Genomic DNA, 26,174 nt, shown 5'->3' with positions numbered 1-26,174 from the left:
AGTCATGATTTGTTGTGGATATTATGGGTTACATTAAAATAAATTATAAATCTTACCTTTTCGATGTTGATACAAATAAAGAGGAATTAATTAGAACCACTTTTACAGTAATTACCTCTTTCATTTTAATAGTTGACTGCACCGGCAACTGGCAAGGCAAAGCGACAACGGCAAATGCTAGCTTAACTCAGCTTAACTAGCCCAACTGACATTCCGTTTTTCCCGCAAATTTTATCAATTGAACATATCGACCAATTAGCGTATGTACCTACATTCTCATCCAACCAACCAACTATAAGCGTTAAACTAACTAACCCAATCACTCACTAGTTTATTATTTTTAAATGGCAGTTGACATTAATTTTAAAAAAGTAAGTATTAATGTTTGTCGATTGTTTTTATAAAAAAAAAAGAAAGATTACATGCACGGTAAGGTAATTTAAATACACTATATATTTAGGAAATATTTTACATGGCTTTGCAAATACTCAGTTTTAAATTTCTCATCTGGATCAAAGCGCTCAGAGAAATCGTACATAATATATTTTTAAAGATGATAACGAATATAAACCTATTGAAATTTGGAATGGAAATGATATAAATATATTTGAACCTATGAAGCATAATTGAACAATAAAATAATTTACTCACTAAAGTCTCACCGTCCTCGCCTAATATGTATATATATATATATATATAACTACATCTATTTAATGATAATAATAATAAATCTTTTAATAAGAACTCACCGGGGACTTGGCGATATAATTTTTTTTCTATAACATATAGTACGTCTTATTGATTTTTCACGTAATATTATTATAACAATAGTTGACGCGTTTTCCATTATTCTTAAACCACATACAGGTTTTTCAATGTTACCAGACAGCATTCCTCCTGCTGTCGTTGAACACTTGTTATCATTGCTTCGTACTGGTGTAAATGAGCAAAATATATATGGATTAGAATTTATCTCTGATGTGTTTGTGACATTACTTTATACATATTCTATAGGGAATTAAACATTCTTTGGATAATATTTATTCGAATTATCCAACGACGTTGATTGAATATCGGTTCAACGCCGACCTAAGAATTGGTCTCTCCTTTAATTCCCGTGTTATATTAAAGTTGAAATATTTTTAAGCCAAATGAATGATGAATATACATCATGTGATATGTATCTTATGAAATATGATGAAGTTTAGCAAAGTTTCATTTGGCATTACAAGAGAATTACGGAGAAATTAAATTGTATATTTAAAATACAGAATATTCATCAGATAATTTCCTAGAAAATCCGATAAACATTGCATCAAGATTAAGTATTGCAAAGGAAAAGGAATATTTTTTTAGCATTGTGCTATTTAAGGAATGATGTTCGAGTCTAAAAGCCTCCCTGCAGCTATAGCATATATGAACAATAACTATCTATAAATTTGATCACATGTAATTTTACAGTATTTCTTATGTCTAAGTTTGTTGGCAATATTTTATTCTAAATGCGTATTCGATTTCCACATTCAGTACGCTTCCTAAGACTGACAATTCTTGTAAAGAATCATTTACAGCTTTTCCTTTTCTTCTCATGAAAAGTAACCCTGATAGGTGACTGTTTTATCACAAGAAAGTAGTTTCTCGTTATCGTCATACGTCTTAAAAATGTAATGAGATTTTACAACGATTTACGATGGATTTACGGCCACGCTAGATGATTTTCCGGTCACTCCGAGTAACTAGTTTTATCACTAGCGTTATCAGGGCTGCCCTCCCTGTAAGTGTCTGCCGCTCCATTATGGTGAGCATTTTGATTGGGTGGTTTTATTACCGTCGGTAGGTAACCAGTACCCGCATAGGGTGCTGCAAGGAACCGATGTCTAGTTGATGGTATCGGAGTGGTACAGTAGGTGGCTCTGCCTGGATAACTTGGTGACATCGAGGCAGAAGCCGCTGCAGCCGTAACCAAAGCATTTGCCAAAGGGGAAAATGCAGATTTTGGTTGCAAGTTGTCGTCGCAAACTAACAATTCCATGGCCGCCAGAACATCACCTAAGTAAGATAATCAATAATTATTATTGAATGAAACCGAAGTATTTCTATGTAATTTCTATGAATGCTATACCTTTGCAACGATGTAGCAGTGCCTCCACGTCGGAGCGTCGCCTTCCAGGGAAAACCCTAAGTAGAACATCGACAGGAGAACGTTGATGCTGTTGGACCTGAAGTCCACAGGCTTGTTGCATGCTTTGCATCTGCATTTGCATTTGCATCTGGATTTCTCGAGATTCGGATATGTGATGATGATGCTGATGCTGGTAAAGAACTGGTGGACAATACAAGGGGCTTGCTCCCGGTGCATACAAAGGGGCATAGGGGGGAAAGTGTGCCGCGGCAGCCGCCATCTTTAAAATATATATATATATATATATATATATGTCAATTAATTATACAGTTAGAGCTTAATTAAGGAATAATCATTACTTTAATTATATAAAGTTTACTGAAGAATGCTGAAATATTCTGAGTTTTAAAATATATAAATAATTACAGCTAACGTGGATGGAACAGGACTATGCCTAGGCTGGACTAAATCCACCGGTTGAATCCCCTGAGCAATTTGATGTGGACTTCCGTCCTTCTTCAAGCTGAGATTCTCAGGTACAGGGGTGATTTCTCTCTGAGGCGTTAACGTTGGAGTTATTGACGGTGTGTGGTTTGGACTTGGACTTCCTGGTTCTGGACTCCCATCCTCGGAGTCGTTTAAACTGCATGCTCTTTTTTGTTTTACTTCCACTTCCGGTATGCCGGATGAAGCTGAAACTACTAGCAAAGATTGGTGGATTATATTTTTGAAAATGAACGTATAAATATACATTTTTACACAAGGAAATCAATGGAATCGAGTTAGCTTTTGTTGATTACATAATTAAGATGACCGTTTTTAAACTTGTTTTTGAGGTTATGACGATATTTTCTCTTCTTGCCGTCGAAACTACTGTATATCTCCGTTTATGTTAAATCTCTCTGATACCTTGTGTATTGTCGGATCGTATTTCTCCTCCAGAATCCGAATCGTGATCATCCTCAGTGCCAGCTTCACTTTTGGGCAGTCTGTTCCTCTTCATTACAGCATCATCAAGCACCAATCTGGGTCTTTTCAGACCTGAAACAATAAACGAAAAAAAATTGCATCATTAAAAGGTTGTACTTCTGAAAAACACTCGAACCATTGGCAGTTTAAGCCCTGAAAGTAAAAAAGGGAGATCTGAAAGGGAATACGAGGAAGTTACGTGAGTTTTTACTTTTTATTAGTGTTTGCTGCAGATTTCGTTGAGCGGTAGAGGCGAGTGGGAAGGGAGGAGGTGGGCTAGCAATGGGAAATAAATTGAATGGGGAATACCGAACGGCAATTGTGAAATGTGAGAAGGGGCCTTTAAGGGTAGAGATGGTCTGGAGCACTGGACGCATTTAACGATTCTTCGAATCCGGTACAAATAAGGGTGTGGTTAAAGTTTATAATGAGCGGTCGGTGGAGGCGGACTTCCACTCTCAACGTTGTTGATTCGATCACTTATTATACCGCTGCTTGAATAGACGTGCACGTGTACACCAATTCTGCTGCTTGTATAATAAGTACGCGATCGGCATATCGGACTAGGATGAGCTGACCGAGATGTTGCTAACAGCCACTTCAAGTCCAAATTGTTACGCTTTACGACGGCGACGCTCGCTCAACCCTAAAGCTTGGCCAGCCCTTCCCCTCCTAACTCGTAGTGCCCGTGTGTAATTCCATCCATTCATTACTCAAGCTTATAGAGCTTAACGTTGCGTGCTACAAATCAGCTGTATTTTAAATTTTACGTTTGATAATGAAACTAAAAATTTAGAGGACTTGCTACTACCAACAATTAAGGTAGTTCCCTTGGTATAAAAAAGAGACAGTTGTTTCTTAGAATGGAGTTAGATGATAGATATATAGAGTGCGAAATAAAATTTTGCTACGTCGCAATTTATACACAACACGAGCGTATGGCTTCGGCCATTTTTTACAACATTTTAGTTTAACATTTTGAGAAATCAACGCAATTAAAATGTCATTTAATTGTTTTAATTACATTATTAGCATGTTTGTTCCTTTTATGCTTTAAAGAAATTACGCATAAATTGTTTCGTGAATATTTTTTAGTTGTAAATAAATGAATTTATTTATGTTTACACTATTTACTTATTTTCATATTTTATTTAGATTTCAACGTTTTCATCACACTAAATGTAAACAGCAAACCATAATAACTTTGCGCACGCGCGTTATCCACTTGCAATGTTGTCTGCTTTTTACCTTCGACGATTATTTCTTCGAATTTAGTATTTTCAAAATGCGTTAATTTTATTATTTGTCGGTCAATCTTGCACATCTTTTACTCAAAGATTTCTTATATTATAAGGAATATTAATATGAAATTTCAAGTCATTTTTGAAAACCGTTTATTAAATATTACTGTCTAAAAAGCTGCGAAAACATAAAAATATTGATATATATATATATATAGTTATACTTACTGTGGGTGATTCATAAAACTTTAAACAACAATATCTCAAAAACTAAACGGTCAAATAATTTGAAATTTTAATATGACATTTATGATGTCTTGTTTAAGCCTTGGACAAAATATGAAGCAACTTTTAAAACTAAATCATTCTCGTGGGAACCACCTTAAATCATTTATGAAATTAATCAAGAGGAGACAAGGTAGTGTATAGATAGCAACGAGTGATTCTTAAAAAATTCTGTCGGTTCCAAATTCGACGCTTTTGACAAAAGTAAGGTTAGTTTCCCCTTTCGCTCTCCTTTCTGATAATTTAATAAGACTTGACATTCTACGTCAGGGGAATGGAATGCAATATTGCGAAAGAAAGAAACAAAGAGACAGACAGAGGGAGGAATGGAGAGAGAGAGAGAGAGAGAGAGAGAGATTTATTGTATCGTCTCGCGTGGATCTGTGGAAGTTGTATCCAGCCAGCGCGCCATCTCACGATGAATGTACGAATGTTTTGAGCTAGTGTTCGTAAAGCGTGAATATGTAGGACAGTAACAAAGCGTATGACGGTGATCCTTGCCGTCCTTGGTTGTATTGTGGGTATTATGAAGCGGTTATTAAAGTGTTGTCCTCGACTACCATCCCCGTTTACCGAAATCACCCTCTTGTGCCGCGCCCGGGTACATAGCGAGGGTAACGTCCCTCTATGTGCTATATAACCTTCATAAAGTCACGTTGTGGTATGCCACAGTAAATATCGTCACGTGCCCGATGCTTTCAAGGGCTCCTTCGCATTCCTCAAATCCTCTCGCTCCTCCTTCTCACTCCCCGCTCCCTTATAGTTTTCTTCGATATTTATCGGAAAACCTGGAATCTACGAATATGCCAGGTCCAGTGTGCAGTGTCTGTGCTGCTCTCTTATCATTCAATGGGCTACTAACCGCTATTCGTCCATTATAAATACTCCAGTAGTTCTGCTTTTCAGAACCTTTATAGGTTAGGGTCCCACAAGGTGTTAATATTTTAATACTGTCGTTTAATTGTTCGTTCCATATTATGTCCTTCATTCGATCAAAGTTTAAAAGAGATTTCATTAGTTTACTGTACTTTTAATCGTCGAGTCTTCTCAATGTAGTATATAATTCTAGTTTAATTTTAGACTTTAGCTCTCGCGGCACAAAAGAATCCGAGTATAACACTGTCTCATCCTGAATATTGCATTCCATATATCCGACGTGAAAGGATTTCAAAGTTATTTATGATTATTAAAATTCTCTATAAAGCGTCACACCGGTGATGGAAAATGGCAATTTTTCATTCAATGTACTTGCGTGTCGGTATCGCGTGGTCCAATGATGTAAGGGACGAACTTTTGATTAGATATCTTTATTGAAATTTGTGAGGAAAGGGGTGCGTGATTAACACTTGGCGTTGGGGAGCCGACAGTTAACCCTCGGCCACCAGCGGCACCAGCCCCTGTCGAATATTTACACCGTCACCCCGTCAAATCCACGATAAAGAAGAAGCAATAAAAATGAACCAATTGTATTCTAATCGTCGGCGTCGGCTTTCAATTTCCCGACTTATCTCTCGCGAGAGATTAAAATAAAAGTTGCGTATATATATCATCCGAGGGACGAGCACTTTGAAAGGAAAATTTGCTATTTTCATAAAGATGATTGGAAACTGGTTTTGAGGTTATGGCACGGAAACATAGAATTGGCAAAAGTTTTCAAAAAGAAAAATTGAGATGATTGATAGGAGAAAAACTTTTAATATCGACTGGCACTACTGGCAGTAACATGACAGTGAAGACTGGTCTGTGAATGTAGGAAGGGTTCGTTCGTTCGTATATGGGAGTAGCATTATTCATCAAGCTGTGTCGTTGTAGGTACGCCCTAACCAGTGCCGTCGCATATCTCCGTACGGTGGCGACAGACACAGACAATGGAATCATGCGAGGACAATGGCAAATAATTTAGAATGGCATATAGATATCAGGAGCTTCCGGTCTAAAGCATCGGTGCATAATAGAGAATAGGAGTAATAGAACGCAGCCTGCAGAGCAAGTGTGGAAGACACAACACAAACCCATAAATTAGATTCTTTTTGTAAGGAGTAGCTTAGCTGCTTTTACATCGCTTCTACACGGGATACTCTTCTTATGTATCTCGTTACTTCTTATACTAGCACATTCCTTACTTCAAATTAACTTACTCGTTAAATGAAATGATTTTTATCAAAAATATAAACAGCGTTTCGGAGATGAGAATTCTTCAAGCTCGAAAAACACGTAACGTCAAAATCACCGATGTTATTATTTCACATTTAAAGCGACACGATAAATTACCATGATATTCGAATTTTGCATTTTCCGCTGATTTACGTGCTGCTCCGAAGTGTCTTTTATTTGATCAATGAGCGATTAGCCACGCAATATGCTGCGACCAAATAGCAGCTAGGCGAATCTATTTGACCCTACGCTAAACTGCAGACAAAGGGGAAAGTTATATTCCACTCGTGCTCGGGGTAGAAGGGAAATTACAATATACTGCATAGACCCTTCTCGAAATTCAAGACCAGAGTGGAAAAAGAAAGCAACAGAAAGAGCTAACGGTGAAGAAAAAGAGGTTATGATACTCTTGCCTCCCTTTTGGCGCGAAAGCTACACGCGCCATATTGAAATCAACGCCCTCTCAACAAAGGCATTTGCCAATATATGTTGTTTTCATTGAAATAGCGGGACAAAAACCAGCCAATTTCACCCCAATTCTCACAAACAGCGGCAATTCAAGCGAGAACTTTCGAGTATTCGAAACGAAGAATAAAAGTTGTGGCTCTGATCAAGGGGCATTTTTGTAACAGCGGTCGATATATCTGTGTCCTGCGTTCCGTTTTTCGATGAAACTATTGAAATATACAAATTTCAACGGGCTTTCAGCGTTAATGTACCATCCGTTCGAATCGACTGACTGACTTTATTCTCACGATTCTATTTAATTTTCAGGTTATGTTGGACGAAAACGACGAAAGAAAGTCGAGTGCAGCTTATTCCTTCGTGTTTAAGTCGTACGATGGAACGATGGAAACGATAGAAAATTCTGCTTAACGATGGACGAGCTATTCTAGTGGGACAACAGGACTATTACTGGGAGTGGGATGAATCTTTCCTGTGCCGTCGGAGAAGTCTCCGAAAGTGCAACAGTTTCGCTGACACGCAACCGCCAAAAGCCCATACTCCCACGCAGCAAAGTCACCGCTTCCTCTCTCGCAAACTCCCCTTATACGCCCTCATTCTTCCAACAAGACTCGTGCCTCGTAGGATCCAAAGAAAAGTCCAGCCTGTGCAAAACTCTCTGCACAAGGAAGCTGCAAAGTTTTAGAGGAAAGAGAGCTCGAAATTGGAGATTGGAAATTGCAAATTTCTCCTTTAAGGGGACAATGGGAGAATTTCAGCCTTTGGAGATCCATTGTAATTGGGAAAATAAATTAATAGGTTTTCCTTGAGCCAAGCATCGAAGATAAACAACGAAGGAAAAAATAAAATATAGTTTGTATGAATTTTGGTGGACAGTTGAGCAATAATGCCAAGTATAAATGCGATATTTTTATTAACGATGATTCAGTGTTGTTATAACTCAACCGTTTATTTACATAATTACTAAAATTGATTTGCGATAAGGAAGGAGTGAAGTGAAAATAAATGAGAAAGAGAAAGAGAGGGGGGGGGGGAGGGGTATAGGGTGAATAACAGTAGACAAAAGAGAGAAAGCTACGGGCGAGAAGAGGAAATTTGCCAAGCGAGTAAGACAAAAGGGGGTGGAAAAACGGAATGATGCGGGATGGGAGGAAGAAAAGCAGGCAGGCAGAAGTGGAGGCGGAGACGGTGGAGTTTCAGAAGAGACTAACTCAGACATCGGGCATAACGGAGCATGGAAATCAATCAGTCATTAAATCGTCGCCATTTCTTTTGTGTCTGGAGACTGAAGCGAGTGCACTGGTATTCTACACATGCACGCTCATGAGTGTATTTGTTTTGCGTGCACATACAGACCTTTCGCTTGCTCTCCTACGACCAATACGACCACCTCGCCTCAGTGGCTCAGTAGTTTCCCGCTCAGCAGGCTTGAAAAAGGCTATTGGTTTCCGGAGTAGCATGGATGTTGGATGCCGAGCTCCGATGGAAAAGAACAAGGAGAAACCTCTACACATCCCCGTATAGCAACCACACAAATGTGGAAAAAAGTAAATTATGCAAATTTCACTCGACATAACCTATAACGCAATGGTGACGGATCCTTAAATGTAAATATTATGCTTTCTTTATTTCTTTCTCTATCGATTTACATAAGTATGTGCAATATCGCCATCAACAGTGACAATTCTTTTTTTAAATTCTAGCGAATAGAAGAAATGGTGCAAAGGGAACGGGAAAGTTTTACAAGATAATTAAAAAGAATGTGGCTACAAAAAGTTCTCCTGCTGCGCCCTCTCGACGAAAGATCGTGGTGAGGAATTTTTTTAGGGCTTCGCTGAAGTTGAGGTGGGAAAAAAGTAATGGCCCTGCTATCTTTTATATGCAATCTTATATTAGCATATTGTGTTTCCAGCTCTCGAGTCTGGAAAAAAACTTTACCACTACTCACTTACAGCTACCGAAACTCACCCGCCCATCTCTGATTTATATTCTTAAATAAGGCTTCCATTGTGCTCTCAATGAGCTTAGTTTTCGAAAATATCTTATAAATATCTCCGGCGACAAAGAAAATTACCCCCCACACGCCCGCGCCGTTTTCTCGCCTGCTTCTTATCGTGAAATATGATAGCCAGTGTTTGTTTCGGTCTTCCCAAGCTTTTCTCTTTTTTCCATAAAAACTAACCGAAGACTCGCGGTAGTGTCGAAGTTTAAACTGCGGCTGATAAAAACTCATCGTGTAAAAGTTATTTTTTCCATTCTTGCACGTAAACCAAACTTATCTAGCTTTATAACCTAAAAATCACACGAACACGAATCAAACAGTTTGTTATATCTCGCTCTTTCAAAGAGTCAAAGATAATTATCGCCTTTTACAGAGGAATCGTTTGCAAGAATACTGTCGAGTACCGAGGAGCTGGGAAGAGGAAAAGGGGAAAAATTTGATCCAGCCATATCGGATATCGTGAAAGAAAACTGGTAAAGAGGTTAGGGTGACCTGTGAACGAGTGGAAAGAAGCGAAAGGTAAAGTTTTTATTTTCGTTGGTCGATCTATTTATTCGGAAGCCAAAAAGCGCCCGAGCGCGGGCTTAAGTGGATAGGAGACCCGGTGGAATCACGTAGATACCGAGGACCGAGGAGCAGAAAAGATTGCGTAGGGGCTCGGTGAACCAGTGGAATATTTGCTGGGGATATAAGATGGAAAAGGAGGTGGTTTGGCGACCTTTGCCCTTTTGTATCCCCCGGCCGTTAGCAAACGTTTACGAGGCGTAAACGCCAAAACAAAAGACGGTTGGGCGCGGAATAATTAAAAACGTTTTGCCCGATTGCTCTTCGTCACCTCCTACCCCATCCCACCCCCGTCCCCCTCTTTCCATCAAACTCCTTTCACGCTTGCGCACAATTCGATCAATTCCCCTCCACCGCAAATCCAGCTTCCTTCGTTCGACTCTCTACCCCTTCCAATAATCCTCTTCTTTCGCGATTTTCCACCAGTTCTCCAACATTCTATTTCTTGCCTTCCATTTCCTTCTTCCTACATTTACATTCCCTCATTGTCTTTTCGTTTCTTCTCACGACTTTTTCCACATTACGTACCACATTCTCTTACCTTTGCCTGTTTTTAGGAGAAAGAAACGTTTCAACGTCGTCATACGCCCAAACGGAAGAGGAGGTTAAGTTGCGTAGACTATCAGATGGGAAAAAACTAAGAACATGTGTATAGACATGTACGATGGAATAACAGAGAGGTAGGTGAGATGAAAGTAACGTAACCAGAGCAGGGTTCGTATATCCAAACGAAAGAAGAGTTTAACTCGCGTAATCAGACGGGAAGAAACGAAGAAGATGTAGATACGTACGGTGGAATAATAGAGAGGTAGGTGAGATGAAAGTAACATAACCGCAGGGTTCGTATACCCAAACGAAAGAGGAGTTTAAGTCGCGTAATCAGACGGGAAGAAACGAAGAAGATGTAGATATGTACAGTGGAATAATAGAGAGGTAGGTGAGATGAAAGTAACATAACCAGAGCAGGGTTCGTATACCCAAACGAAAGAGGAGTTTAAGTCGCGTAATCAGACGGGAAGAAACGAAGAAGATGTAGATATGTACAGTGGAAAAATAGAGAGGTAGGTGAGATGAAAGTAACATAGCCAGCAGGAAGAAGACGCCACTCCTCTAGATCACAGCCGCCATTTTTAAGATGCCAACTCCAAAACTCCCGTAGCAGCACCAACGGCACTAACAGCACCAACGCCACCCTTTCTTCGTTCCACAACCGGCACGGCACAACCTAGCCTGAGTTTAATCCCTCGAAGGATGCGTCAAATTATGCGACCTGAATGGACGCCCCGGGATACAGATTTCACCCCAGCTCACTCTTCTCATTTTTATTAAATATTTACCCAGCAAATTTCACGCCAAAACTGTTCAAAAGACCCATGGGATGGCTGTCTCAGACATATCCATTCTATTTTATTACGAAAAGCCAATGCAATTTTCTTTAGAAACACTGCTACACAGGCTACAGGCCTAAAAATTCGTATAAATTATTGTTCCTTTAATTACGCTCCAGCAAGTGTCAACTGATTAATTACCAGGAATATTTAGTCGTTTTGAAAAATTGTAAAAATGAATTATTTGTCATTTCCAGTTACATGATTAATCAATTAGTGGATACAAATTTTCATGTCAATTTGGTAGATCTAGGGACGATAGGGGAAACTGACACTATGGCTTCCCCACTGTGTTCCCTACTCCAACCACTCGAGAACTCCTTAGTCCCCTTTGTCCCTTCTCGATCATGAGTTAACGATGCTCTACCATACCTACCCTCCCTCCCCTATTCTCACTCCCACTCTTCGCTCTTCTATCAATAAACGTACTTCCTCTGCGTTACACATTACAACATGTTCGTTATAAGCGTCTATTCTATAACAATAAAACAGAAGAATATTTTTATAAAAATAGCACAAGAGAAAAATATGGAAATAAATGTAATTTTGTTGGAATGTTCAAGCTTTGAATGCCGAGTCGAGTTATTTTTAAACGCTACGCCGGATACACATAGATTCTGCCAAGGCAGAAAAGGTGAGGGAAGGCGAAACGAAGCCAGGAAAAATTTCGAAAGAGAGTTTGCGCTGTACACTTCGTAGCTAAGCGAGCGGAGACTGTAGTTGAAATACATTGAAAAGTATCTACTTAAAAATATGCTGGTCTCGGTGGTCTCCCGATAGGCAAACCGGCAAACTTTTGTACAAACACTCGGCTGCCGATGTACTCGTGTCGGACTGTCGGCGCACGTGTTTTACGAATCCTTACCTAAGCAGGCGCACCTATCTAAACAAGTAATCCAGCCTCTCCCGGCTGACCCAAGTTATTCACCGCAAATAACCGCCTAACTCAACCACGGCATATCAACAATTCCATAAGTGGAAGTTGTTTAAACTGCGCAGCTTTTAGAATGTTTATCCAAACGAAATAACCGCGCGTAGAAATTTCATTTTAATTCAGTTGCACCGATAAATTCGATCAAAGTCGAGATGAGGTTGTTCGGCGAGGATGCTCGGTCGGTAAGGTAGACTTCTATCGGTAATTGTTTGCGCGATGAAGGAGGGTGGGGAAAAATTGACCGACGTTGGAAGATCGGTCTCGGCTGTACGAGCTCGAGCTCGACGCGGAACGAACGAAGGAGTCTCGAGTGGCGGAGTTTTGGTGTGTAGGAGAGCAGCAAATTATCCAATCAGTTGGGCCGCTGCTTCCTTTTGTATCGTTTATTTGCGCCGGCAACCCCAAACAGCTCCCGCGTGTTATATTGTCAAATGCAGCCGGCCACCCTTCCAGCGTATCGTCGCCCAATTCGCATTCAATTTGCTGATCTTACGAGTGGCTACTAATATATACCCAACTCCGCTTTTAAGGCGTTTGACATTTCTGACACGCCAACTTTTGTCGGTCCCGGTCTCTGTGCCCCCTTAACCTTTCCAAAGCCACTTTATGATACAATGCAATTCGACGAACAATCGCACGCGTGTGCCTCCTCTTATCCGTAATCTCGTATTTATTCTGCGAACGGGTTGCGTGGGACACCTCGTTTGGCTTATTCCCGACCAATCGTCAGTTGTATCAGCGTTCCAACCATCGAGTTTAAAATCTAATTTATCAACCACTCTGGCGCAGCGTGTGCGACCGCCCGATGTCCTTCCCGACTCGGGGTTCGTCACGTTTCTGGAACCTCTTTAACACAGTGCGCACCGTTTATCACTTGTTTTCGAACTTACCTTGATTCCTCGACCTTCGAACTGGAGACCCTCTCTGAACACAACGATATCCAGATCGCGAGGGAAATAGCGTTAGGCCTGTGTTTGCGCGAGTTAACTTTCGTCCTCGGGAAATAGGTTAGGGACGTACTTAACCTCAAAAACCAAGTTAAAAACTTGGAATGGAAGTGAAAAACTGTAATTGTCGGTAAGGTTGGTGTACCAAAGTTGGTGAAAGGAGAGATAAGGATCGTCCCTTTGAATGTGAGTACATCTCGAGGAGTGGTATGAAAAGAGTGGGGAGGGGGGATAAAAGGAAAGGTTGACCGACGAAATGTTTTTAAGACAGTCCCCTCCGCGCTGCAATAAGTTCGCAGGCGTTTTCTTCGCCGCTCTCTTTGCCCGGACTCTTTTTGGTTGAATGTAAGAGGCGGATCTTGGTATAATAGGGTATTGCCGAGTTTCCCCCTGGAGATACCTACCGCAGAGAGTACCTATAGCCTTGGTTACCCTTCCGACCTCCGACCTATCGAGTGCCAACATCCCCCGTGGTCGAAGGCACTGGCCCGAGAAATTCAATTACTGCTAAACTTCTCGACTCAAGACTCCAGCCCCCTCTTCTCTCGTTTCTCTTCCACTCTTGCTATATATCTATCTCATTCCAGTATCTATCTCACTTTAACTCTGTCTGCCTTTTCGTTTCACTCTACTCCCCCCCCCCCCCCTCCTGTCTTTCATTACAACTTTCTCTCTCACATATTTTCTCTCTTGCTATTCTCTTTGTCTCAGTCTCCGACTCTATCCTTATTTCTCCAACGTAAGCATTCTGCCTCGATGATAAAGAGACATCTCATGTATCTGTATTAACGTCTTTTCAAAGGCCTCGATATAAAAGCCACCTCCCCCCCCCCCCCCGTTCACCCCTTCCTTATTTGTCCTACCGCGTAGAATTGAATTGGGGTGTCCGATGCACATCCACCTCTACTTCTTCGCTAATTAAATCCACGACGCAGCTTCTTCCTCGCTCACACTTTATTAATGCAAAACTATAGCTAGGATACTTTATTTGGTCATTTTAACTTTCCGTATCGATATAATATATATATATATATATGTTTGAAAATGTTTTACTTAACCGTCCCATTCAAGGACTTTGGTTGAAGAGAGCTGTCTGTCACAAAGGAACACCAATATCTAACATTTGTTATTGTTTGTAAACGCGTAGCAGCTTCGACCTATCTCGCCCGGCACTTAGCGAACGGCTGACTGGTATTTTTAATACTTTGCACATATCAAGAATTCAAAAGAGTCGCGACTACATTAATTTTCTCACGATATTTTTTAAATGCCATTAGGTTTTTTTTTAACATATATGAAGGTGTTCAAAAATTTTCCTCGAGAAATTCTTCTACAATTCCAAGAACATCAAGTTATTTTGAGGGGAATCAATAATCTAGCGATTTAAATGTGATTAACGGCAGTACAAGGTGTGGTTTTTGAGAAAATAATGAAAATTATAAATATTTATATTTTATATTCTGCGAATAATTTTATAAAGGGATATTTGTCGTCCTGGAACAAAGTTTAATGACTATAATTTGAGGTCAAAAAGAAGCAAGTCCATCGAAAAAAAACTCAATATTTTTTTGAAAAGAAAACCAATTTACCCACATGAACACTAATTTTAAACTGTTTCATCAGCAATTTTTATTAGAGAAAAGAATTTAGACAATGACTGGCGCCATTGTTGTGCACACTGTGACGTGTTGTTGTTTTTAGCTAACAACTAAGGTGTCAATAGCACCACATTTTTCCGAAGATATTCAATATTAGATGGAACTATCAACTATATATTTGATTACGATTACAATGAGCCTTGTGAAAGAATGCTTTTAGAATGCAATATTTGGCGAAATTATCAAAATATAAAGAAACGTCGGTAAAACGTTACGTGTAGATTTCACTGGAATAATAACCGAGGACAAACCTAATCTTACCTCATTTTCGATGTATTCAATTTGAAAATCAGTTGAGGTTTAGTTTGAAGGGGCTACTCAAGAGGGTGTAACAGAGAAGCTATCTTTCACATATATATATATATATATTGAGAGAGAAAGCGAAGAAGGGGGGGAGTCTGTTTGAAATAATTTGGCGGGGTTGGCAAAAGTGAACTGATTGTGTGCAAAGTTTCTTGGACACTCGAAGAAGGCTCCGCTCTGAGAAACTACTTGATAATGGTCTTTGGACAGAATACCAAAGTGATCCTTGAGAATAAAGGGTATTCAGTGCGGTGGCGCATGTGCGCACAATATATCTATCTTGTATGTATTGAAGAGGCCCACAAAAGGGATAATAATCTCTATATAAGAAAATCCTGGGGAAAGACGAAATATCCTGGCTATGTCCCTTCGACCTAATGAATCTAATTCAAAGGAATGCATTTGATCCGTTCGGACTGGTGTGTGTGCGTGTTGCATTTGATTCAAGCGTTGAGTGGGAGCGATGAATCGCGAGCACCGATAAAGGAGAGCCCCTTACCTTTATATATTATCGAAAGGGCACACTTTCCACTTAGGCCTAACCTCCAACTTCTAAAGAGGAGTGAAAACCTATCCGCTCTTCAGCGTCAAATTATCTTATCGATTGGCAATTCTTATATACGTTTTTCTATCTCTGCTATTTCTCTACGATTCGTCATGGAATTGATTTTTCGAACATTATAAGACTATAATTGTTGTAATGATTGGTAGATAAATGAGAATTCGTTGGTATTTTTTATTTTACTAAGCCATGTTTTCTGGCCAATTTTTTCACAATTGAATTTTTCTTACGATCTATATCCGAGGGTATTTGAATCTGTTAACGATTCATATTTTTATAAGACTGCATAATTTTAAATGGTGGCTGCAACGAGACGTTTATCCGAATTAGGCGTGACGGCTGTGATGGGGGGTTCGTTAGAGGGTAACACAAGTGGGGGGAGGGGGTGGATTGGGGTGAAAGGGCATTGAAAATAAGCAGGCTCGAAGCGTCGATCGATGGGATTCCGCCCCGTGTGTTTTTTATACGTGTGATTGGAGACAAAGCCAAGTGGTCCCGTTTTTACGTGTGCGATTACTGCGATTCGTGTATTTCACTGCGACGGGAGAGAAAGAAACCCGGGAAAAATCCTTCCTTCATAGTCCTTCACATTGAAATTGTGCGAAATCGCTCCTGTCCCCTTTATCCTGCGATCTAATTCGGCAAATACACGAATACAGTTATTTCAAAGTAAATAATTTTAAAATGAATTTCTAACTGCACGGACGCCACCTCAAATATAATCAATCAGAATTACTACCAATTTACTTCTTAAAATAATATTCCTTTTATGATCAGAGTCTTGAGAAAAATATTCCGACGATTTATTATGGTCGTACAAAGCAGGAAAATATATTTCTTCTGGATAAAATAAAAAAAAGGTTCATAATTCGTTTGAATGTCTTTCAGAATTTATAATTACGTTGCACAGATTGAGAGATAAATTTAATGCTTAAAGCTAATTTATATGTTTCGGAGTGGAATCGAGTAAGAAACAATGCAAATTCTTTTATTAGGCTACTTGCTGGTTCGAGGAAAGCAAGTGGGCAGTTTTATATAATATTAGAGGCAAATAATGAAGAAATTAGTGCTTCTTTATTACATTACTTGAAGCACAAGTCCCACTCATTAGCGGCGGCTGTTAATTCAGTGGAAACCCTCCTCTTCTTAAATACGACATTCTTCAACCCTTTTCTTTTCCCCCATTCCTACTTGCACACACACACACACACACACACACACACACACACACACATATAGAACCAGCCTGCCAGTTACCACCAGAGTCCCTATAATTATAATCGTCACACTTGCTACATTTTAATTCCACCTGCCTTGCTCACTTTCTGCTTAAAAACCTCAGATTTTTTGCTGCATTCGTTCAAGCCATTGCACATTAAAGAAATTCAACAATTACGCGTTGTTTCATTATACTCTTAAATAATAAGATCCTTCGATATAAATCCTATCGCGTAATGAAAATAACTAATCTATTTATTTATTGTTATCCAAGCATAATATTTTTGACCGCTGAAATTTCTTAAAATATTATCTATGTAATAACATAGCAAAATCTCTAAAGAGACTAGGTACGTAATTTAGCTTTACTTTTACTACCTGACATGAGGCAGAGCACAGATAACTTTGTTCTGTCCGAAATTAAACACTTCTAATAAAGCTTCTCTTATTCTTGAAATAATAAAAAACTATATCGATATGTTGCCACATTAAATTTCTTCTAACATAATTGATATATCGACCTGGTAACCACCACAGCTATATAATATGACAATGATCGTGCATGTAAATGGAGTCATTGAGCGTAAAAATGGGATAAACATGAAGAAATAAGTTGTGAATCTTCAAAAATATTTCTCTGCCTTTTGATACAGAATAAATGAATTGTTTGCGAATCGTAGATCTACAGGTTGATATAGACACAGGCTTTATTTATTCGATGATTTAGGTAGGTTTCCTAACGCTAGATTAAATTAAAACATGAGCTTTTTGGTCTTACCAGTGATGTCAGCAATGGCAGGTTCGAGTCTCTCGATTTTGGGCTGCCTGTAATCGTCCTGGAAGGACCTTTTGCGCTGGAGCATACTGCAGTCCGGTTGCTGCTGCTGCAGTTGCGTTTGGATGTGAGCTGCGGCGGCGGCGGCTGCTGCAGCTGCTGCCGCAGCTGCGGTCGGGATCGCCAGAGACGCCGTCGGTGGCGTCGCGTGGACCGGATGTGGGGGCGGTGGACTACTCGCGGGACTTCCCGAACCTTGCGCGCTTCCAATCACCCCAGTATTATTCGGGCAACTGCCATTATTATATTGCAGCTGCAAACCCAATTCGCGAGCCTCGCTCTCTTCTTGCGCCTGTTGCCTCCTTAGAGCAACCTGCAATTCGTTCCAAAACATCCTCAGTAACACTCTACTGACTACTACTACTACTACTACTACTCCCTCTCTCTCTCTCTCTCTCTCTCTCTCTCACTTAAAAGCCAAACAATATTAAGTATTGCTTTTTCAAAACAATTCTATTATTATTCAAATTATTAAGCGAACAATCGCAAAAATGGCAATTAGTATTTCTTTATAACGTGTATATCACTGAGGGATCTCGAGTGGCTCTCTTACTCTTTTACGAGTACACTATAATATTATAAGTATAAACTCGTGGCTGATGTGAGACAATAGCATCTTTAGCCAGTGGGCCAGTGATCGAGGAAGCAAAGGGAAGCCAAGTAGTTCTCGAGAGTTTAAGCGAAGAAAGCCACCAAGAGTCCCCCCACCCATACAAAAGTAATGCCTTCGATAATACCTGACGAGTATTACTTGTAATAAAAGCCTTGCTCTTCGCACTTGTTACTTTAAACACTTCCGTTTTGTTCAATCGAACGTCACTTTATGCAACTCTTTCCATCTGACTAGTGACAAGAAATCTCTTTTAACGTTAAATAAACTTTTTGAAATTCCACATTTTTTCCCCTCCAATCGTTATATCGATATAATTGGCTTTTATCGGAGATTCAATAGCACATTAAATTCAAGTGAATTCGACTGAACAAAATCGGATTAAAAGGTTAGAAGCTCACCAAACGTTTTGTGTTTTGCGTGAAAAATTGTGGCCAGCTATCAAAACAGAGTATTATCCTGTTTACTCGGGCGAAAAACTCGAAAGCGTGGCACAGAACGCTCGATTAGGCAGCCTTAAGACTCCCCGAGACGAGACCCTCCTCAGCCATTCACGTAACTCATGTGCTTAAGGAAAACAACTTTTGCCAACAATCGCCTATAACAGTCTCGTATCACAAATACCTATGATGGAAGATACAACGATATCTCCTACATTTACCTTCACTTTCTTTCTAAACCGACAAAAATGTAAACCTGATCATTTCAACATAACCTCTATATAAAATTTTAACTGTAAATGATATCAATTTCATTGCTCTTTTCTATCCAAAATTAAATCATGAAGATTTTGTTTTTCATATTTCCATCCTATTTAATTTTAAGTAAAGTTTCTACGGATAATGTTATAATGGAAAAATGCTAATACTTGTTAAGTGCAAGGATTAATCGATAAAAAAAGCCCAATATTTTCTTCTTTAATATTATTCGTTTGATTTTTAACAAGTTTTTATTGTCGAGCACGTGGGTTGCATAGCAAGGATGGCTGCGCACGACGTTTAATTGAAGTTACACAATTTCGATCAACCTTCTTCGTAATGGCATCTTATTTAGGTCAGGCAGTCGGTCTCCATATTGGTGCAGTACTGCAGTGTCTGGAATGTTATTAGGAGAACTGAGCTGAGAGCTGACGGCTCAACTCATCGGTTACGACCATCGCATTCTATTCACTATTCTACCAACCTGTCATTCGGAATGTTATTAATCCAACTTCAATCAGAATCCTTCGGTCGCCATCTTGTTCCATTGGAAAATCAAATTTCCTCTTCTATCTTATTAAATATTCATAAAAATGCAACAAATCTCAATACCTTATTTTTTAAGAATTAGCTTGTCTTCTTTTCTTTCAATTATTGCAAAAGTTCTTCTGTATTATAAGGAACACATTAAGTATAAATTTAAACACTGCAAGTTCCAAATAACGTTGAAACACTTCTCTTGTACAGCAAACTTATCCTTCGCAGTAGTGAGATGTGTTTGCATCACAATTATGTACTTATTAAACCACTTGATATTTTCCCGACGGCATATATATTGTTTACTTGCCTAAATATTATACAGATCTTAGGAAAATATCTGATGTAGATACGTTTCTTATCCTGCCAATATTCTGGTGAATTTTCCACATCGCGCAAAAAAAGGGGAAAGTCTTTTCTTTACCCAGTGATTCAACATGGCTCCTGTATTTCTTTGTTTCTTTTTTCCGCCAAAGATGTTACTGTAGAGGTGCAAAAACCAGTTTAACCACTAGGGGCGTGTCATTTCGATGGGGATAAACAGCCCCTTGGCAAAAAAGCTGAGCGAAGTTATGGCTGATCCGTTACAATCTTCATACAGCTAACAGCTTCATGAATATGAAATTCTTATCACATTAAATACATCATCATAACCTATTCATCTTGGGATCGTATGTATATATTCATCATACTCCTAGTCTAGATCATTTCGTGAGGTTATGTTGAAGAAGAGCCTGTTTCTTTATTATAAATTTCTCAATATAAATTTTAAAAATTATTTAATTTTATAAATATAAATTACTTCTGGTTAAATTGCCCAATGAGCAAAAAATCAGAATTACTATTTTAAAGCTCGATCTATTTCATAAACATCGTTCGAAACTCAAACATTTTTCCCACGCAGCCGTCGGTAGAGTTTCCTCTATCACATCTCACCTAGTGATATATGATTATAAAATTGCTCTTATATTGGTTAAAGATTTGAATTTCCAACAGTTCTGCTGAATGAGTTGCTTTTTTTTATCTCGAAACAATCCAGAATTTCTTATTCATTGTTTGTTTGATAGTTTGTTATATTTCTGTCAATATAACCTCAACCCAGCAATATGATCAATCTGATTAGTTTTAGGTTTATTGGATCTCCTGGTCTGTGAGTTGCTCGAGTGAGAAGAAATTCAAGAAGCAAAGGTTAAGTTTCGTATCAATTTCTGCTATTCGATACTACCATCAGATTACTTTGAATTATATCTATCTGTTAACCCCTATAGAGAAAATAACATTTCACCAAATTCCTTTTTATTTTATATATACATTTTATAAAAAATTCACCGATCGCGCTCATCTTTGTTAAACCCATTTATATCCCCAATAAATAAGAACGAGAAGCAAATAAAGAAACAAGACACAAACTGAAAAGCCAACGTAGCCATATTTTAGGTTAGAAATGAAAATAAAGCCGTCGGAAGATCGAGTATCTTTTTTGAGGACATAGGCTTAGATATATTTGTCCAACTCTTCAGTCAGCTCGGTATTTTAGAGAAGCAGCCAAATGGTTTTTGCGGTCTCTATAACCTTTCAAATTCTAAACACGAATAATTTGTTCCATCATTGTATATTCTCATCTACAGACGTTTGAGAATATTAAATGGTATAAAAATTTATATTTACTTTTATTAAGTCAGTTATAGTCAAAACTTTATAAAAAGGACTAGTCTATCACAGTTTATTGTCGGCTTATTAAAACTAATTGAATAATTTTTAAAGGGTAAATTGGTAGTTTAAATTATATTTTTATTCCAAAACATTTCAGACGACCATTCGGACCCACTTTGTTTCCTCTGATTTTTTTTTCTTTTTTTACGAAACCGATTTTATCGAGAGTTTAATTCCTTAAATGTTCACCGCATCAACAGTATTGAAAGTGCTCCATTCTAAAGTTTCTCACATCAAAGCCAAAGAGTTGGTCGAAATACGTTATTAATTCTCTCATTTCGCCATTTGTCGAAAGCCAGTAAAAAGTTTCGTTCTATTTGCATTAATCAATTATAGAAAACTGGTTGTATACAAAAGTTTCTATACGCATGGTTCGTATAGTTTATGTAAACTATAATTTTAAACAAACTTATAAGCATTTACGGGACTTTAAAAAAGTGATTAAAGAGTTTAAATTTATGAAAATGAGAGAGAGAGAGAGAGAGAGAGAGAGAGAGAGAGAGAGAGAGAGAGAGAGAGAGGGAGAGATATGTACTAAAACGCGGGGTGAAAATAAAAATGTAGAAGAAAAATGACGTTCATATTGTGAAATTGATTACTTCTTTATTACAAAGATCGTATACTTCATAAAATGAGTTGTTGAATAGAATATTCGCAGCTTCAGTTGCTGGTTCCAAGTAATTCAAATGGGTATACAGGCGGCGCATAATTCTAATGGAACAGATATATTCTTTAAAATGGCAGGTCTATTCATTTCCAGCGCATATAAAAGCCTCAATGCATTCTAGTTCTTTAGCATCCAACACGGCAGCTTTACTACGTGAAAAATAAAAAACTTTTCAAACAATTGAAATCTTATTCTCTGCGTAATTCTTTCATTGATAATTTATATGAAACGATTGGAAAAGGGATAAATTAATAATTGATGAATTATAACAAGAAATTATGAAAAGAAATGAACGAAAATTGATTGAATATTTAAACGATCGAGAGGAAAGAGTTTTATAAACTGTGCCAGCGGGTGTGACCAACGTTGGTACATGAAAATAAAATGAAATTTTTGTGGGAAACGTGAAAAGTCAGAGTGAAGAGTACTTTCCAACATTCGCTCATGGCCCTTGGTCGAAGCGCGAAAGGGAAAAAGCTATAAAAACTCATCTGGTCTACTGAAAATCATTCGAACAAAACTATTCAGCCGTCAAAAATTCAATAGATGTTTGGGCCAACAAAAATAAAATGAAATGTTTTATTAAGAGCAAGAGCATTATATTAAAAATGTTAAAAACGGTGATGTGCTAAAAAAATGATAAATTGAAAGTTTAAGGCAACAGCGAAGAAGATATGACGGTAGAAGAAAAGAGAGAATAAAAATTAGATAAATAAAAAATAAGGAAATAGAGAAGAGTTTCCCGAAAATTTGAAGAGATAAATTCAAAAGCTGGTATATTGACCGATCCTTAACGTTTGTTGATTAAAATTAAATTGTTTTTGATGCGTGTGCGACTAATTATAATATATAGCGCTGTAAAGTTCATAAGCATAAAGGCACTGAGTATTTAGTAGGGCGTAAAATGAAGGGTCCCTATAACTGTGGTGGTTGGGGGTGAGGCTAGACTAAACGGTTTCTTTACTTCAAGCCTCCAGCTTAAAACTTTTACCAACCAAAGGCAATTCAAAATATACAAATTCTCATGGAAATGTTAAAAAAATAATTAACTCAAACCAGAATCAGAAGTAAATTTATTTTAGGATAAAATTTGCAGAGTTTGGCAGTGTAAGCGTGAATGCATAAGCAACATTGTGTAAAAAGTGAGTTCGAATTAACAGGGAACCAAACATAATTAGGTACCAAATGTACGGTAAACATTGCGTCAGGCGTAAAAGTATTAACAGCGGAGCTGCTGGTGATGTTTCTGATGGTTGGTCAAATAAAATTTAGAAAAGAAAAATAGCGGCGAGACGAGTTTTACATTTTAGTGTTGACGGTACCTTCTTAGTTTAAACGGATACTTTTACTCTGGTCAAAGTCGAAATTCTTAAATAAACACGTGCATCTTTTTATTCTACCGCTTGACGATTCCTCTCGGTAGAGAAGGCCAGAAGGGAAAAAGACAAAGCATATGATTGAAAACATTGGTCAATGTTCCTTTATACAATATTACCATTTTTACCACTTGAGATATTCTCTTCTCCAAAATAATGAATTTTTATGCTCATCTGTCTGCCTGTCTGTACAGAAAATAATATTGTATAGTATATTGGTATTAATTTTTTACTGATTTAATCAACTACATATAAATATATGTTACTTCTTCACCCCCCCCCCCCTATTTGTACTATTAATTAAATAATTATAGTATTATTATAAAATTCAGTGAAACGTTAATAGTAATGATGCAATGCAGCATTCTAGAATTTAATTAAATAATACTAAGTTTTTCTTTTTACTTGTTTATATACGTATCAGTTTATGTGGAGAGGTTGGATTTAGATGAAGGAAGAGGGCCTCTTCAGACGAATATCTCAATTTACCGAATTTATTGTTCGCTCGTATGAACAGTTTTAACTCAGGTACGACGGACCCTATTCGGATTAAGATAATCCTTCATAAAATTTGCCCACTGATCAAATCATCGAATACAATAGGCTACCCAGCCCTAATTTAAGGGCTGCATGCTTGATACGAAGTTTGATATGTTTGTGATCCAAACGATAAAACTCATCCACGTAGTACGCACAGCTCAATGATTTTTTTCCCTACGTTTTCTCCCTTTAAAGAATCATCTTTTCCATTCATTTCCTTCTTTGCCAATTTTTTCTCACACTATATTTCATTTCCTCACATAACCTTTTCTCTCGTTACTGTAAAAGAGACGAAATACTTGCCAAAGTGCCTTGGGAAAACAATAGTAAGATCAACTTTTTATTATTATAATACATTTGCATTAAATTATTTGTTCACCATTTTTGCTATATTATCATTTCTGATAATTTCTCTATAAAACATTATTTTATACAATATCCTTTCTTCCTTATATTTCTTTCTTTCTTTCTTTCCTAATTAATAGTTAAAAGTTTTCTCTTCGTTCTTTAAGCATAAAAAGAAATAATTCCAGAAATATACATTGAATTCTCAATTGTGATTTAAGCAATGTCTGAGCATTATGGCTTTCTTTCGCTCTCCGTAGTTCCGAATTATTATTTGCCACTGGGATCTTTGATTCAATTTAAAAAACGCCAGTTGCAAAGGACGTTGGCTGCTGCTTCTTCCATTTGCCGCTGTGAGAGATAAGTAAGAGAATTGGTTTTGATTATGCCGCGTTTCACGCTGCCACGAACCGACGATGGTGGCAAACTTAAATTAAATTCCCTTGAAATTTTTCAACTTGTACAACTTGCGGAATTGCAGATTAAATCCCAATACTCGCCAGGATTTCACTGTCAAACACGGACGAGCCTCCTATACATAAACATGTCCTTGCAAAACAAAAAAAAATGTACAGAATAAACTTATTATTAAGATGAAAGATGGAAGTAATATTTTCTCCCCACATCCATCGTTATACCTGAAATTCATTAAGTAACATCTATACCACTCCATTGCAATATACAGTCGAAAAATTAAAATTATAAAGTAACACAAATTGAAGAGAATAAAGATAAATATTTTTCCATTTCTCTGTTTGCATTTAAACATTTTAACCTTGTTAGATATATACGACAGCTTGTTGAACAAAAGACTTTGCATCCCTCGAGTACTATATAAGTATGATAATTTGAGATAAATAAAAGAAATAAAATTAATATTCTAATTACAAAAACAATTCAATGATAAATCTATTACATAATGATCAAATTACCCATTTTAAATATTAACACAAGCGTGTAAAAAATTAATCGATACCTTTAGTGTTAATATTGTTGATCTAATATTCATCCATCCAATTATTTAATTAAATGAGGCAGGATCATGTAAGGTAAGGGGAAAGAGATTAATTGTTAAATGACATTTGTCTCACCTGGGCAGCCATGACCCGTTGTCTCTCAGCGATAAGTGTACATTTGGCACAGACGCAATCCCTCCATCGACAGAAACGTTTGTGTCCTTTGAGAGCGGAAACTGTTCCATGGTTTCTACATCTCGCGCACTTGGGTGTTCTTTGAAATCTCTCGGCACTTCTCAGGAAGAATGCCGGCAGCACGTGATGCTGCTGTTGCTGCTGTTGTTGCTGCATCAACTGTCCAACATCTACACCCAAACCGACTCCGCGTGGCAAAGACATGCTTTTAATGACTTGCACAAAGAAGCAACGCTCTTGACCAAAAATCCTTCTTTCAGCTGCGACGATTCATAGCAAACATCAGAGAGAGAGAGAGAGAGAGAGAGAGAGAAAGCACTCTAGCTCAATCACAAAAATCTTGAAATCAAATTCCACGAGAGAACCCTGCTCACCAAATTCTCGTTAAATCCAAAAATCTCTAAAAGCAGCAACAATTTAGGCGGGAAAGCACGAAAAAGTGTTATTCACTCCGGTACTCATCACTACTAGAACAAACACTTTCCACTGGATCCAGCCAATAAGGAAGCAGCGAGAGCTTCACTCCGGCACGAGATTGGAAGAAATTCACAGAAACTTCTCAATTCTTCAAACTCGTTGGGCTATATAGATCTTGAATCAGTTGGCTTCGAGAAATGCATCGATAAAATGATCGAGGAACGTGTAAGGAGAAGTCGATGACGACCGACTGACTTGGTGGTAATATTTGGTGTGGGTAGTTGGAGCTGTCTGGTCTTCGTGGCGTTTTTCCGAGTGTCTCAGAAGCGGGGTCGTTGAGGTCAGTGAGGCCGATGAGGTCGATGAGGTTGGTGAGGCCGGTGAAACCGGTGAGGATGGCAGTGGATCGGCGTCCAGCGTGGAAATGGTGATGTTCCGGGGGCTCCACCCCCTGTTGCTATATCTCGATTCTG

At 38.2% G+C, this 26,174-nt stretch overlaps 1 protein-coding gene across 2 annotated transcripts; it reads right to left on the bottom strand.

Annotated features, from left to right (window-relative positions):
• Nucleotides 1-138: 138 nt before the first annotated feature.
• Nucleotides 139-26,063, bottom strand: LOC136781202 (doublesex- and mab-3-related transcription factor A2-like). Of its 2 annotated transcripts, none has more exons than XM_066740002.1 (6): nt 25,225-26,063; nt 17,591-17,960; nt 3,032-3,163; nt 2,549-2,823; nt 2,123-2,402; nt 139-2,049 (listed from the first exon to the last, which is right to left on the bottom strand). In XM_066740002.1, exons 1-6 carry the CDS (start codon nt 25,486-25,488, stop codon nt 1,724-1,726), a joined length of 1,647 nt encoding a protein of 548 aa, XP_066596099.1. In that variant the 5' UTR covers nt 25,489-26,063; the 3' UTR covers nt 139-1,723. The 2 variants fall into 2 exon arrangements, with proteins under 2 accessions (XP_066596099.1, XP_066596100.1); XM_066740003.1 differs by having other exon boundaries at nt 2,549-2,820.
• Between the last annotated feature and the right edge of the window lie 111 nt (nt 26,064-26,174).

The sequence above is a fragment of the Prorops nasuta genome, unplaced genomic scaffold, assembly GCF_024137725.1.
Source record: "Prorops nasuta isolate Cenicafe-Biocafe unplaced genomic scaffold, Cenicafe_Pnas_1.2 PNAS00022, whole genome shotgun sequence".
NCBI classification, from domain to species: Eukaryota; Metazoa; Arthropoda; class Insecta; order Hymenoptera; family Bethylidae; genus Prorops; species Prorops nasuta.
This window is presented reverse-complemented; position numbering and strand designations above follow the sequence as displayed.

Bases quoted from the DNA above. Each gene is read 5' to 3' on its own strand.
- LOC136781202 (XM_066740002.1), bottom strand. From the start codon at position 25,488: ATGTCTTTGCCACGCGGAGTCGGTTTGGGTGTAGATGTTGGACAGTTG. The intron at 17,961-25,224 runs GTGAGACAAATG...AACGAATTGCAG, and splicing joins AACGGGTCATGGCTGCCCAG to GTTGCTCTAAGGAGGCAACA. The intron at 3,164-17,590 runs GTAAGACCAAAA...TTATTGTTTCAG, and splicing joins TGCCATTGCTGACATCACTG to GTCTGAAAAGACCCAGATTG.